Raw genomic sequence first — 16,823 nt, 5'->3', positions numbered from 1 at the left:
GTATGCCAGGGCTACAGACAGAATATCACCCAGTATGTCATGGCTACAGACAGAATATCATTCTGACATTTTACCTCACTATGAGCAGAATAATAATCATCCACAGCAGACACTGAGAGAGACTTTCCTTCCAAGAGCTCTTCTGATCTGGGCATGAACACAGACAGTATTTTAATTTATCCTTAATGTAACCATGAGTCCAATTCAGAATATATTTTTTCAAGACCGCCCTGGAGAGCGGGAACTGTGGCATTGGTTAAGATGGTTAGGTAAAAGTGATTAACTAGCCTACAGTCTTTCATTCTGAACATTATGCTAGCTACAGTCTTTCCTTCGGAGCATTATGCTAGCTACAGTCTGTCATTCTGAACATTATGCTAGCTACAGTCTTTCATTCGGGAACATTATGCTAGCTACAGTCTTTCATTTTGAACATTATGCTAGCTACAGTCTGTCATTCTGAACATTATGCTAGCTTCAGTCTTTCATTCAGGAACATTATGCTAGCTACAGTCTTTCATTCTGAACATTATGCTAGCTACAGTCTGTCATTCTGAACATTATGCTAGCTACACTCTTTCATTCGGGAACATTATGCTAGCTACAGTCTTTCATTCTGAACATTATGCTTGCTACAGTCTTTCATTCTGAGCATTATGCTAGCTACAGTCTTTCATTCTGAACGTTATGCTAGCTACAGTCTTTCATTCGGAGCATTATGCTAGCTACAGTCTTTCTTCGGAACATTATGCTAGCTACAGTCTTTCATTCTTAACATTATGCTAGCTACAGTCTTTCATTCTGAGCATTATGCTAGCTACAGTCTTTCATTCGGGAGCATTATGCTAGCTACAGTCTTTCATTCTGAACATTATGCTAGCTACAGTCTTTCATTTGGGAGCATTATGCTAGCTACAGTCTTTCATTCGGGAGCATTATGCTAGCTACAGTCTTTCATTCTGAACATTATGCTAGCTACAGACTTTCATTCTTAACATTATGCTAGCTACAGTCTTTCATTCTGAGCATTATGCTAGCTACAGTCTTTCATTCTGAACATTATGCTAGCTACAGTCTTTCATTCGGAGCATTATGCTAGCTACAGTCTTTCATTCTGACCATTAGGCTAGCTACAGTCTTTCATTCTTTCACATTATGCTAGCTACAGTCTTTCATTCTGAACATTATGCTAGCTACAGTCTTTCATTCGGGAACATTATGCTAGCTACAGTCTTTCATTCTGACCATTAGGCGAGCTACAGACTTTCATTCTGAACATTATGCTAGCTACAGTCTTTCATTTGGGAAAATTATGCTAGCTACAGTCTTTCATTCGGGAACATTAGGCTAGCAGGGTAGCCTAGTGGTTAGAGCGTTGTACTAGTAACTGGAAGGTTGCACGTTCAAATCCCCAAGCTGACGAGGTACAAATCTGTCGTTCTGGCCCTGAACAAGGCAGATAACCCACTGTTCCTAGGCCGTCATTGAAAATAAGAATTTGTTCTTAACTGACTTGTCTAGTTAAATAAAGGTAAAAAATTAAATAAAAGATTGAGGGGAGACTTAACTAGCTAACATTAGCTATTTTTGATAGCTAATGACAACATTGCCAACTGTCTAATTGAAATTTAGGAGCAAATAATGATTGCAAAGTTGTTTTCTACTAAATATTTGAGTACTTTTAGCAATGTCATTGTACTTCCAAACCATTATAGTGTCATTTAGACTAAACAGTCATTAGCCCACGGTCAGAAAGAATTGGCATTAACCATCAGTCAGACTTCAATGTGGCTGCGGCGTCTGTAGAATGCTGATAACCATGGCAACAACATGGAGGTGCAACCCATGAATGGCAGAGATGATCTATAATGTTGTCATGGGCTTTGGCTATCCTGATGAATGAAGTCAGTGAGGTGAAAGAATGTCTGTAACGCATTTGACTGGGCAGCAACCCTGTATAAAATATGAGACTGCACCGTGAACCTGTGTAAAATACCAAACCATTTGGCGGGTTATGTTTTTCGGAGGACGCAAGACTCAACCTTCGCCTCCCAAGCCCATTGGGGAGTTACAGCGATGAGACAATATCAAAATTTGGGAGAAAAAGGGGATAAGGGGGAAACCATGACCAAGATTCCTGAAACCAGAACTACAATGGAAGCCCTACCCAAAACTACAAAGCAACAACTCAGCAGAACTACATTGGAACACCTCTATAGAACTACAATGGAACATACAGTATAAACAGAACTACATTGGAACACCTCTATAGAACTACAATGGAACATACAGTATAAACAGAACTACAATGGAACATACAGTATAAACAGAACTACAATGGAACACCTCTATAGAACTACAAAGGAACATACAGTATAAACAGAACTACAATGGAACACCTCTATAGAACTACAATGGAACATACAGTATAAACAGAACTACAATGGAACATACAGTATAAACAGAACTACAATGGAACACCTCTATGGAACTACAATGGAACATATAGTATAAACAGAACTACAATGGAACATACAGTATAAACAGAACTACAATGGAACACCTCTATAGAACTACAAAGGAACATACAGTATAAACAGAACTACAATGGAACACCTCTATAGAACTACAATGGAACATATAGTATAAACAGAACTACAATGGAACACCTCTATAGAACTACAAAGGAACATACAGTATAAACAGAACTACAATGGAACACCTCTATAGAACTACAATGGAACATACAGTATAAACAGAACTACAATGGAACATACAGTATAAACAGAACTACAATGGAACACCTCTATGGAACTACAATGGAACATACAGTATAAACATAACTACAATGGAACACCTCTATAGAACTACAAAGGAACATACAGTATAAACAGAACTACAATGGAACACCTCTATAGAACTGCAATGGAACATATAGTATAAACAGAACTACAATGGAACACCTCTATAGAACTACAATGGAACACCTCTATAGAACTACAATGGAACACCATAGATGCAGTAAAGTTGTCAATGGAACTCAAACCAAACAATGGAAATGCCATGGAAAAGTGTGGGGAAAGATGCTGTGGGGAATAGATTCCGTATCTCCTCACTGCCTCCCAGCACAATTAGCCTACATTTAGGCTATTGTTTATACAGTAAGCTCCAAAAGTATTGGGACAGTGACACATGTTGTTGTTGTTTTGTCTCTGTACTCTAGTACTTTGGATTTAAAATGATACAATAACTATGAAGTTAAAGTGCAGACTGTCAGCTTTAATTTTAGGGTATTTTCATCCATATTGGGTAAATCATTTAGAAAGTATAGCACTTAGATGTGTATTAAAGTAGTAAAAAGTTAAGTATTTGGTCCCATATTCACAGCACGCAATGACTACATGAAGTTTATGTCTCTACAAATATGTTGGATGCATTTGCTGTTTGTTTTGGTTGTGTTTCAGATTAATTTGTGCTCAATAGAAAGGTTAAATAATGGAATGGTAATGTTATTGTAATGGTGTGAGGTTAGCATGTCTTGGAGGATTTATATAAAATGCTAACCTCCACTGTTATTGTAATGGTGTGAGGTTAGCATGTCTTGGAGGTATGATATAAAATGCTAACCTCCCCTGTTATTGTAATGGTGAGAGGTTAGCATGTCTTGGAGGTATGATATAAAATGCTAACCTCCCTTGTTATTGTAATGGTGTAAGGTTAGCATGTCTTCGAGGTATCTGTAACTTTCTCACTCATGATTATACAAAACAACAGTCATGTGCCAGATGTAACGAGTAGAAAATAATCATGCTGCTGTTGATAATTGAAACAAAGTTGTTTTTTCCTGATTAGAAAATGCAGAAATTAAAGAAAGTAAAAAAGTATTCTATTAAATTCTATCCAAGTTAACAAAATGCCATGCACTCACTCCAGTGAATATGGATATATAAATATCCCTCTGACAGTTGTGAAGGCTTCCCTCTCTTCCATATGACAGCCAGACAACAAACAAAATACCCTCTCCGGAGACTGACAATGTTATGATTATAATCACTGTTCATTTGTTGAAGTCAGAAAATAAAATAATGAAATGTACAGATTCCAAATTAGGATTGCCTCAGAGTCACAAGGAGTTGGTGACTCTGACTTCTGAAGTTGTACTAATATGGACACCGTACATATAGTAATTTTCTGATTATTTTCATTTTAATCCATGTGTGACTGGCATCATCAACACAGGGGCCAAAGGTTAACCAAAAATATCCGTCACTCTCATTAGCCAATCGCAAAGAAGCCAATCGTAAATTAGCCAATCATAAAGAAGCCAATCGTAAATTAGCCAATAATAATTGATATTCAATCTAGCACAGTTCTAGAGATCAGAGGATGGTCTGAGGGTAAACGAGAGAGTCAGCAGGCTAGATAGAGAGGGTTGTGTTGTGATCGTGAAGCCTCTGATACACCCGGGTGCTTTTCCTGTCAACAGGGTCATAGGGAGACCGTCTTTAATAAAGGCCTACTCTGTGATATTTACTGACACTTTGGTCACAGAGCGTAGGCTAAATCTCTGCTGCTATCTAGTGTGCGTGTGTGTGTGTTTGTGCGTGTATGCATGTGTTTGTGTGTGTGTGTTTGTGTGTGTGTGTGCATGTGCGTGTGTGTATGTGTGTGTGTTTGTGTGTGCATGCATGTGTTTGTGTGTGTGTGTGTGTGTGTGTGTGTGTGTGTGTGTGTGTGTGTGTGTGTGTGTGTGTGTGTGTGTGTGTGTGTTTGAGTGTGTGTGTGTGTGTGTGCGCTGTAGCCCTTCCTTCATCTTCAGTGCTGTCTGTTTCTTTCTGTCCTCTTGTGTAACAAAGTGTGAATTCGTCAAGCTGATTGAATTGGTTTCAGAATTAGATTATGTTTGGTTCCACTGCATTAGACACAATGTCAGTCTCCATAAGAGGCTGCTAACAATCTTCATCACACACTGTATATCCCTCTCTGCTGTGATTCAGAGTCTGAGTGACACACATAACTAATGTAAAACAGAAACAATAACCAGGAACAGGGTTGGCATGTAGTTGTGTACACAGCAGTAGGTAATAACAGGGACCTTTCCTAGCCATGTCATATCTGTTTATGTGTCTTCACGTCCCATGTCCTACGCATTTATTCTGACGTCAGATCAAAGAGATAAAAACCTCATAACATTCCAAATGTTCCACACCAGATGTTCTAGACCGAATGTTCCAGACCGGATGTTCCAGACCAGATGTTCCAGACCGGATGTTCTAGACCAGATGTTCCAGACCGGATGTTCCACACCAGATGTTCCAGACCAAATGTTCCAGACCGGATGTTCCAGACCAGATGTTCCAGACCGGATGTTCCACACCAGATGTTCCAGACCAAATGTTCCAGACTGGATGTTCCAGACCGGATGTTCCAGACCAAATGTTCCAGACCAAATGTTCCAGACCGGATGTTCCAGACCGGATGTTCCAGACCAAATGTTCCAGACCGGATGTTTCAGACCAAATGTTCCAGACCGGATGTTCCAGACCAAATGTTCCAGACCAGATGTTCCAGACCGGATGTTCCAGACCAAATGCTCCACACCGGATGTTCCAGACCAAATGTTCCAGACCAAATGTTCCAGGCCGGATGTTCCAGAACGGATGTTCCAGACCAAATGTTCCAGACCAAATGCTCCACACCGGATGTTCCAGACCAAATGTTCCAGACCAAATGTTCCAGACCGGATGTTCCAGACCGGATGTTCCAGACCGGATGTTCCAGACCGGATGTTCCAGACTGGGTTAGGTAAAACATCACTGAAGAGATGGCTAATATACACCATCCTGTATGGGTTAGGTAAAACATCACTGGAGAGATGGCTATCCTAAAGAGAATTCGTAGGCGATCGAATAAACCACCACTTCCCTCCATTCTGTTAGCAAACGTGCAATCTTTGGACAATAAAATCCCTGAGTTACGCAGACTATTAAACTACCAACGGGACATTAAAAATGTAACATCTTATGCTTCACGGTGTCGTGACTGAACGACGACAACATCAACATACAGCTGGCTGGTTATACGATGTACCGGCAGGATAGAACAGCGGCATCTGGTAAGACAAGACCCGGTGGTATATGCATTTTTGTAAACAACAGCTGGTGCACAATATCTAATGATGTCTCGCACTACTGCTCGCCTGAGGTAGAGTATCTCATGATAAGCTGTAGACCACACTACCTACTGAGAGAGTTTTCATCTGTATTCTTTGTATCGGTTTACATACCACCACAGCGGCTGGTACTAAGACAGCATTGAATGAGCTGTATTCCGTCATAAGCAAACAAGAAAACGCTCAGCCAGAGGCGGTGCTCCTAGTAGCCAGGGACTATAATGCAGGGAAACATCAAATTTCTATTGGCATGTTAAATGTGCAACCAGAGTAAAAATAACTCTGGACCACCTATACTCCACACACAGAGATGCGTACAAAGCTCTCCCTCGCCCTCCATTTGGAAAATCTGACCATAATTTTATCCTCCTGATTCCAGCATACAAGCAAAAATGAAAGCAGGAAGCACCAGTGACTCAGTCAATAAAAAAGTGGCCAGATGAAGCAGATGCTAAACTACAGGACTGTTTTGCAGCACAGACTGGAATCATCAGTCATTGGCTTCATCAATAAGTGCATTGATGAAGTCGTCCCCACAGTGACCGTACGTACATACCCCAACAAGAAGCCATGGATTACAGGCAACATCCGCACTGAGCTAAAGGCTAGAGCTGCCGCTTTCAAGGAGAGGGACTCTAACCCGGAAGCTTATAAGAAATCCCACTATGCCCTCCAATGAACCATCAAACAGGCAAAACGTCAATACAGGACTAAGATCGAATCATATAACGCCGGCTCTGACACTCATCGGATGTGGCAGGGCTTGCAAACCATTACAGACTACAAAGGGAAGCACAGCTGAGAGCTGCAAAGTGACACAAGCCTACCAGATGAGCTAAACTACTTCTATGCTCGCTTTGAGGCAAATAACACTGAAACATGCATGAGAGCACCAGCTGCTCCGGAAGACTGTGTGATCACGCTCGCCGCAGCCGATGTGAGTAAGACCCTTAAACAGTTCAACATTCACAAGGCCGCAGGGCCAGATGGATTACCAGGACATGTACTGCGAGCATGCGCTGACCAACTGGCAAGTGTCTTCACTGACATTTTCAACCTCTCCTTGTCCAAGTCCGTAATACCAACACAAAATAGGACCGAGAACGCCCACATGCTCATCGACAGGGCTGCAGTGGAGCAGGTTGAGAGCTTCAAGTTCCTTGGTGTCCACATCACCAACAAACTAACATTGTCCAAGCACACCAAGAAGGTTGTGAAGAGGGCATGACAAAATATATTCCCCCTCAGGAGACTAAAAATATTTTGCATGGGTCCTCAGATCCTCAAAAGGTTCTACAGCTGCACCATCGAGAGCATCCTGACTTGTTGCATCACTGCTTGGTATGTCTAATGCTCGGCCTCCGACCGCAAGGCACTATGTGCGAACGGCTCTGTACATCACTGGGGCCAAGCTTCCTACCATCCAGTACCTCTATACCAGGCAGTGTCAGATGCCCTAAAAATTGTCAAAGACTCCAGCTACCCTAGTCATAGACTGTTCTCTCTGCTAACGCACGGCAAGCGGTACCGGAGCGTCAAGTCTAGGTCAAAGAGGCTTCTAAACAGCCTCTACCCTAAGCCATAAGACTCCTGAACATCTAGACAAATGGCTACCCAGACTATTTGCAGTGCCCCCCCTCTCACTCCCTCTTTACACCACTGCTACTCTCATCTCATATGCATACGTATATACTGTACTCTATATCATCGACTGTATCCTTATGTAATACATGTATCACTAGCCACTTTAACTATGCCACTTTGTTTACATACTCATCTCATATGTATATACTGTACTCGATACCATCTACTGTATCTTGCCTATGCTGCTCTGTACCATCACTCATTCATATATCCTTATGTACATATTCTTTATCCCCTCACACTGTGTACAAGACAGTAGTTTTGGAATTGTTAGTTAGATTACTTGTTGGTTATTACTGCATTGTCGGAACTTGAAGCACAAGCATTTCGCTACACTCGCATTAACATCTGCTAACCATGTGTATGTGACAAATAAAATTTGATTTGATTTGTTGTCATCTTTGCAAAGTCACTTTAATAACTCTACCTAGATGTACATACAACTCAACTAACTGGTGCCACCGCAAATTAACTACGTATGAGCATCGATACATTTTAACTATAATTTCTCTTCATATGAAAAAAAGTAACATATATAAATGACCGTTCAAAAGTTTGGGGTCACGTAGAAATGTCCTTGTTTTTGAAAGAAAAACACATTTTTCCCATTACAATAACATACAATTGATCAGAAATACAGTGTAGACATTGATAATGTTGTAAATGACTATTGTAGCTGAAATATCTGTATAGGCGTACAGAGGACAATTATTAGCCACCATAACTCCTGTGTTCCAATGGCACGTTGTGTTAGCTAATCCAAGTTTATCATTTTATAAGGCTAATTGATCATTAGAAAACCCTTTTTCAATTATGTTAGCACAGCTGAAAACTGTTGGCCTGATTAAAGAAGTAATAAAAGTGGCGTTCTTTAGACGAGTTGAGTATCTGGAGCAGCAGCATTTGTGGGTTCGATTACAGGCACAAAATGGCCAGGAACAAAGACCTTTCTTCAGAAACTCGTCAATATATTCTTGTTCTGAGAAATGAAGGCTATTCCATGCGAGAAATTGCAGAATAGAAAGAAGAGTGGGAAGCCCCGGGTGCACAATTGAGCAATAGGACAAGTGCATTAGAGTGTCTAGTTTGAGAAACAGATGCCTGACAAATCCTCAACTGGCAGCTTCATTAAATAGTACCCGCAAAACCCCAGTCTCAACGTCAACAGTGAGGAGGCACTGCCTTCTAGGCAAAGTTCCTCTGTCTAGTGTCTGTGTTCTTTTGCCTATCTTAATATTTAATTTTTATTGGCCATTCCAAGATATGTATTTTTCTTTGTAACTCTGCCTAGAAGGCCAGCATCCCGGAGTCGCCTCTTCACTGTTGACGTTGAGACTGTTGTTTTGCTGCTAGTTGAGGTCTGTTTCTCAGTTACAAGTTGTTGCAAAAAAAAAAAAAAAGTGGTGTGTGCATATCTATTCACCCCCTTTGCTATGAAGCCCCTAAATAAGGTCTGGTGCAAAGGATTACCTTCAGAAGTCACATAATTAGTTAAATAAAGTCCACCTGTGTGCAATCTAAGTGTCACATGATCACAGTATATATACACCTGTTCTGAAAGGCCCCAGAGTCTGCAACAGCACTAAGAAAGGGGCACCACCAAGCAACCACCAAGCAAGTGGCACCATTAGCAGAGTTAAAGAGTTCTCCAAAAACGTCAGGGACAAAGTTGTGGAGAAGTACAGATCAGAATTGGGTTATAAAAAAATATCAGAAACTTTTAACAGGCATGTGGGAGACTCCCCAAACATATGGAAGAAGGTACTCTGATTAGATGAGACTAAAATTGAGCTTTTTGGCCATCAAGGAAGACACTATGTCTGGCGCAAACCCAACATCTCTTCTCACCCCGAGAATACCATCCCCACAGTGAAGCATGGTGGTGGCAGAGACTGGGAAACTGGTCAGAATTGGAGAAATGATGGATGGCGCTAAATACACTGAAATTCTTGAGGGAAACCTGTTTCTGTCTTCAAGAGATTTGAGACTGGGACGGAGGTTCACCTTCCAGCAGGACAATAACCCTAAGCATACTGCTAAAGCAACACTCAAGTGATTTAAGGGGAAACATTTGAATGTCTTGGAATGGCCTCGTCAAAGCCCAGACCTCAATCCAATTGAGAATCGGTGGTATGACTTAAAGATTGCTGTACACCAGCAAAACCCATCCAATTTGAAGGAGCTGGGGCAGTTTTGCCTTGAAGAATGGGAAAAAATCCCAGTGGCTAGACATGTCAAGCTTATAGAGAAAACTTGCTTTATACTTACCACCTGGGTCCTTTTTTCACTAATATTGAAATCAGATCTTTTTGCTGAGTACCTTATTGTCTACCATTTTATAGGAGTAGATAAAACATGGTGGATCTTTGAGTTGATACATTTTTTTTGATGTACCTCTACTGGTATGCCATCCAGGAATCATATCATAGAACCGTACATACAGCATTTTAGAGTATGATACAAATGTGTCTTGTTAATCCTGGATCTCCATAGTGACACACTCAAGATGACACAAGTTCAACTTTAGCGCAGCAACACACCTCACTTTAATCAATACAATCATATAATGATTATTATTACTCTGTTATGAAATAGTGGGACAAGATGTGAGTTGGACTGTACTCACCACGTAAAGCTGCTTCCATAGCAAGGCCCATTCCTGCAGAGTGGAGGTCACCTCCGTCACTATGGGATCTTCTACTGGTACCACGGTCTCATACTGCCTGTACACAGAGGTGAAAAAATATATTTCAATAAGCATTATGATTAACCGCAAAGTAGAGCTCTGCTACCCGCCCGAGCCTGACAGGCCCTGACATTATACATCGGGTTAGGGCCAGATAGGGCCTTTTTTTTAAAAATTAATAACTAGGGTACGGGTAGGGCTCGGGTATCACTAAATTGATCACTAACAATTTGAAGCTGAGCCATTTGTTCGTGCTGCACAGTACAGTCATATCTGGAAAATGATGGGACAAGGAGAGCTCTACTTCAAGGAGTGAACGAGAGTCAATACGACACTAGCTCATCCAACATTATTTCGTCAACAGCAAATACAATATTATAAATATTTTCCCGAGATGTGAGATAATTAATTTGCTATCTGTAATATTGTATAGCTTTGGAATCGTGACAGAACGTACTTTAGAGGAAGCACTTTTCTCGACCCTGACATTGAGAAGAGATTGGCCTAACAAACGTGTTGCGCAGCATGACAATGTGAATGTGATTGCTGGTTGGGGAATTATACCTTCATCTATTCATTGCCCAATGGGATTCCTTTCTCCTTCTTTCTCTAATGTCTCTGGCAGAGCAGCCAAACCCTATATCTGTCACTCCCGTAGTTCCATTACCAAGGCAGTATTAGTTATGTGTTTCATGTCCAGATGAGACTCTAGTTTTGAACCCCCCCAACCCCCCCCCCCCCCCCTCCTGCACCTGCCGCTCAACTCCCAGCGTCTCCGATACAGAATACTGCCTCGCACAAATGGAAGCAACAGGGAATCAGGACATCTCCCAATCGGTCGACGAACAGGGATACCTACTTTGTCAGCACTACGACCAGCTGGCACAACTGGTGACGACTATGGAGGAGGTCCGAGAGGCGTTGCCTTCAACCAGCAGAGGATACTCTACCACCAGTCGACCCAGCGAACGAGGACACCAGTCTATTCAGCAGTCCCCCAGGTCAGAAATACCCATTTGTCTCTCCCGGACAACTATGATGGAACCCCATCTATATGCCGTGGCTTCCTACTCCAGTGCTCTCTTTTACACCAGATTTTTGCACACCAGATGGGAGCTTCCAGCATTGAGAGGTCCAAGGTTGCCACGGTCATTTCTCTGCCGACTGGCTTCGTATGCGGGGTCATGGATGTGTTTAGAGGTATTTTTGATCATCCACTGGAGGGCAGAGAGGAGGGAGAGCGCCTATTACGGCAGGATGCGGATGGAATGAGATTCAGAAGAGGACTGCGAGAGGAGGGCCAGACGGAACTGGTCCGTCGAGACAACAACCTCTCCTTGGACGCACTCATCACGATGGTCATCCGTCTAGATAACCTACTTCGGGAGCGTCGGTACACTCATCGCTTCTCCCTCTCCCTCAGGGACCACTGTGCATCAGAGCCTGAACCCATTGAGGGAGGGGTCACATGCCTCCCGGCGGCTGAGCTTCGCAGACGGAAACAACAGGGGCTCTGTCCCTATTGTGGTCAAGGGGGGCACCAGCTTCAACAGTGTCCGGTACATCCCGACTCGGGATCCACAAGAGCAGAGGGCCTCATTGGGCGGGTGTGAGTATCCCATCTTCATCCTTTTCTGCTAAACTCTTTTTAGTGTCGATTACACTAGCTGGCTGTCCCTGGTGTTTCTACAGCGGTGGTGGATTCTGGGAACTTTATTTATTATTATTCTCTGAACATCTCCTCATCTCCTCTACGTTCCCGCTTCAATCCCTGATAATTGGCCACTAGGATCCGGGAACCATCACACACATCACCTCACCACTCACCCTCACCGTGGAGTTCATTCATAAGGAAAGCATTCCCTTATTCATCATTAGTGAACCAGCTCACAAGATAATCTCTGGACCTCCCATGGCTCCAACGACATAACCCCACCATCTCATCGTCGAGGATGATAATCACGACAGGTCACACGAATGTGGGAGGACCTGCTTTCCCGTCCTCTCTCGAGTCATAGCCCCTGTGCTCTGGGACGTAGATGTGGAGAAGGAACCTGCAACCACTCCCTGCCCCCCTGAGTGCATCTACGTTCCCACGGGGATAAGGGATAGGTTGCTGGGCGCACACAGCTGTCGTTGCTGGACATCCAGGGATCAACCGTACTATTCAATCTCTCTCCGAGAAAAATTAGTGGCCCACCTAGGTGCAGGACATTATTCGCTACGTCAACTCCTGTTCTGTGTGTGCCCAAACTAAATCCACCCGGCACGCTCCAGCAGGGAAACTCCATCCCGCCTTGCCTCAAGGTCCCTGGTCTCATCTATCCATGATCCTGATCTGCACTCCTCTGACGGTTCACCATCATTTTGGTGGTTGTGGATAGTTGATCTAAATCCATTCGTTTTTCGTTCGTCGCTGAGGCACTATTCCAGCAGGTCTTCCGACATTATGGCCTTTCAAAGGACATCGTCTCTGACCGTTGCCCCCAATTCACATCACTGGTATGGAGAGCCTTCTTGGAGAAGCTCGGGGTAACAGTCAGCCTCACTTCCGGGTATATAACGGACAGGTGGGGAGGATGGACCAGGAGCTGGGGAGGTTCCTGAGGAGCCACTACCAGGACCGGCAGGGGGAGTGGGCCCGATTCCTTCCCTGGGCAGAATTCATTACGCCACTCTTCCACTGGGCTGACCCCCAGTGTGTTCTGAGTTATCAGCCTGCCCTGGCTCCATGGACCCCGGGCCAGATCGAAGCTCCTGTGGTGGATGAGTGGTTCAGGCACGCAGAAGAAGTGTGCAGCGAAGTCCAAGTGAGACTCAAACGCGCTGTCCACCATCAGAAGGAGCAGGAGGATCGCCACCGCTGAGAGGCTCCTGTGTTCCAACCTGGTGATTGTGTCTGGCTCTCCACCAGGAACCCCCCACTCCACCTGCCCTGCAAGAAGCTGAGCCCCTGGTTTGTGGGGCTGTTCAAGGTTCTCCGGAGGGTCAACGAGGTAACGTATAGATTACAGCTCCCCAGTGACGACCATATCTCACCTTCCTTTCATGTCTCCCTTCTCAGGCTGTTGGTTCCTGGTCCCCTGGCTGAGGCTGTCCCCCATGACACACCTCCACCTCCACTGGACATGAAGGGAGGTCCCTCCTATGCCGTCAGATACCTACTGGATGTTCAACGTTGTGGGGGTCAGCTCCAGTCACTCCCTTAGTTCCATTCCCCAGGCAGTATTAGTTACGTGTTTCATGTCCAGACTCTTGTCTTGTATTATTAAACTCACCCCCAGCACCTGCTTCTCGACTCCCAGGGTCTCCGTTACAGAGTGACAGACAGATAGTAAATCCATTAGCTGCTCCTAACGGAGGAAGTTATTTCTGACTTCAGGTTTCGGGCAGGGCAAGGCCTTTAATTTGGCAGAAGCAATCAGCCTGGGTAAGATAGGCCCTGCACGTTCCAGGTAAGGGAAGGGATCAGAATACAAATGTATGCCCGGGCTTTACCGCACATCATTAACATTGTGAACATTGTTTGTGTGTGTGTGTGTGTGGGTTAAGCCTTCAGATATTTGACATGCTGTAAATGTATTACTATCTATCCCCAGCAAACTGTATATTACTATATAACTGTCCCTCCTAAATCATTCAGAAGCCAGGTGGTTTTAAAATCTGTTTTGCAAACTTTAAAACCAAACTGCAATTACACAGGTCACAGGTTGCTTTATCTTGGCCAGGTCGCAACTGTAAATGAGAACTTGTTCTCAACTTGCCTACCTGGTTAAATAAAGGTGAAATAAAAATAAATAAATAAATAAAAGGTCTTACAGTCCTAATACCCCTGAGCCTACCCCCCCCCCCCCCCACCGACGTTAGTTCCTGATTCCACCAACATTAGTTCCTGATTCCACCGACGTTACTTCCTGGTTCCACCGACGTTAGTTCCCAATTCCACCAACGTTACTTCCTGGTTCCACCGATGTTAGTTCCTGATTTCACAAACGTTAGTTCTCGATTCCACCGACGTTATTTCCTGATTCCAGCGACGTTACTTCCTGGTTCCACCGACGTTCGTTCCTGACTCCACCGACGTTAGTTCCTGGTTCCACCAACGTTACTTCCTGGTTCCACCGACGTTACTTCCTGATTCCACCGACGTTACTTCCTGATTTCACCGACGTTACTTCCTGGTTCCACTAACATTAGTTCCTGATTCCACCAACGTTAGTTCCTGAATCCACCGAAGTTAGTTCCTGGTTCCACCGATGTTACTTCCTGATTCCACCGACGTTACTTCCTGATTCCACCGACGTCAGTTCAACTTGTTATATATTTGTCTCCATGTTACGATCTGATGTCCCTCTATATCCATAACACACACACACAAGTACGGATACACGCACGCACACTCACAAACACACACTCACAAACACACACTCACAAACACAAATACATATGAAAGTATGGACACAGACACACACACACAAACACATAAACACACACACAAACCCAAGCAAGGACACACGCACGCACATACAAACACATACAAAGGCATGAAGACCCAAGCAGAGATCCACATCTGTAACAGACACATCTGTAACAGACATCTCTAACAGACACATCTCTAACAGACACATCATTAACAGACATCTCTAACAGACACATCTGTAAGAGACACATCTGTAACAGACATCTCTAACAGACACATCTGTAACAGACACATCTGTAACAGACATCTCTAACAGACACATCTCTAACAGACACATCTCTAACAGACACATCTCTAACAGACACATCTGTAACAGACATCTCTAACAGACACATCTGTAACAGACATCTCTAACAGACACATCTCTAACAGACATCTCTAACAGACACATCTCTAACAGACACATCTCTAACAGACACATCTGTAACAGACATCTCTAACAGACACATCTGTAACAGACATCTCTAACAGACACATCTCTAACAGACATCTCTAACAGACACATCTGTAACAGACACATCTGTAACAGACATCTCTAACAGACACATCTCTAACAGACATCTCTAACAGACACATCTCTAACAGACACATCTCTAACAGACATCTCTAACAGACATCTGTAACAGACACATCTGTAACAGACATCTCTAACAGACATCTCTAACAGACACATCTGTAACAGACATCTGTAACAGACACATCTGGTACAGGTCTAACGTGGCTCTATAATTCCAGCTCTCCATCTCCCCGCTGTCTCTTCCGCTCTGTCTTTACACGTACCTGTGTTTACATACTCCTTAGCCAAATATATTTAAACTCAGTTTTTCACAATTCTGACATTTAATCCTAGTAAAAATTCCCTATTTTGGGTCAATTAGGATCACCACTTTAATCTAAGAATATGAAATGTCAGAATAATTGTAGAGAGAATTACTTATTTCAGCTTTTATTTCTTACATTACATTCCCAGTGGGTCAAAAGTTTGCATACACTCAATTAGTATTGTAGCATTGTCTTTAAATTGTTTAATTTGGGACAAACGTTTTGGGTAGCCTTCCACAAGCTTCCCACAATAAGTTGGGTGAATTTTGGCCCATTCCTCCTGACAGAGCTGGTGTAACTGAGTCAGGTTTGTAGGCCTCCTTGCTCACACACCATTTTTTTCAGGTCTACCCACAAATGTTCTATGGGATTGAGGTCAGGGCTTTGTGATGGCCTACCCAGAACTTTGAGTTTGTTGTTCTTAAGCCAATTTGCCACAACTTTGGAAGTATCCTTGGGGTCATTGTCCATTTGGGAGACCCATTTGCGACCAAGCTTTAACTTCCTGACTGATGTCTTGAGATGTTGCTTCAATATATCTACATAATTTCCCTATTCATGATGCCATCTATTTTGTGAAGTGCACCAGTCCCTCCTGCAGCAAAGCACCCCCACAACATGATGCTGCCACCCCCGTGCTTCATGGCTGGGATGGTATTCTTCAGCTTGCAAGTCTCCCCCTTTTTCCTCCAAACATAACGATGGTCATTATGGCCAAACAGTTCTATTTCTGTTTCATCAGACCAGAGGACATTTCTCGAACTTTGTCCCCATGTTGCAAACTATAGTCTGGCTTTTTTTATGGCAGTTTTGGAGCAGTGGCTTCTTCCTTGCTGTGCAGCCTTTCAGGTTATGTCGATATAGGACTCATTTTACTGTGGATACATTTGTAGATGTTTCCTCCAGAATCTTCACAAGGTCCTTTGTTGTTGTTCTGGGATTGATTTGCACTTTTCGCACCAAAGTATGTTCATCTCTAGGAGACAGAACGTGTCTCCTTCCTAAGCGGTATGACGGCT

The 16,823-nt window shown here is 43.3% G+C and overlaps 1 protein-coding gene across 5 annotated transcripts in view; it reads right to left on the bottom strand.

Moving 5' to 3' along the window:
- Positions 1-16,823, bottom strand: part of LOC139413900 (dedicator of cytokinesis 3) — a 418,571-nt gene that overhangs the window by 183,910 nt on the left and 217,838 nt on the right. For all 5 annotated transcript variants that reach the window (XR_011634841.1, XR_011634842.1, XM_071161746.1 and 2 more), the window contains exon 5: positions 10,443-10,539. Coding sequence is in view for 3 of the 5 variants with exons in the window: in XM_071161746.1 (XP_071017847.1) it covers positions 10,443-10,539 (97 nt within the window). In the remaining 2 variants the exon portion in view is untranslated. The remainder of the gene's footprint in view (positions 1-10,442; positions 10,540-16,823) is intronic.

The sequence above is a fragment of the Oncorhynchus clarkii genome, chromosome 7, assembly GCF_045791955.1.
Source record: "Oncorhynchus clarkii lewisi isolate Uvic-CL-2024 chromosome 7, UVic_Ocla_1.0, whole genome shotgun sequence".
NCBI classification, from domain to species: Eukaryota; Metazoa; Chordata; class Actinopteri; order Salmoniformes; family Salmonidae; genus Oncorhynchus; species Oncorhynchus clarkii.
Note: the sequence above shows the minus strand (reverse complement) of the source record. Positions and strands in the feature narration are given on the sequence as shown.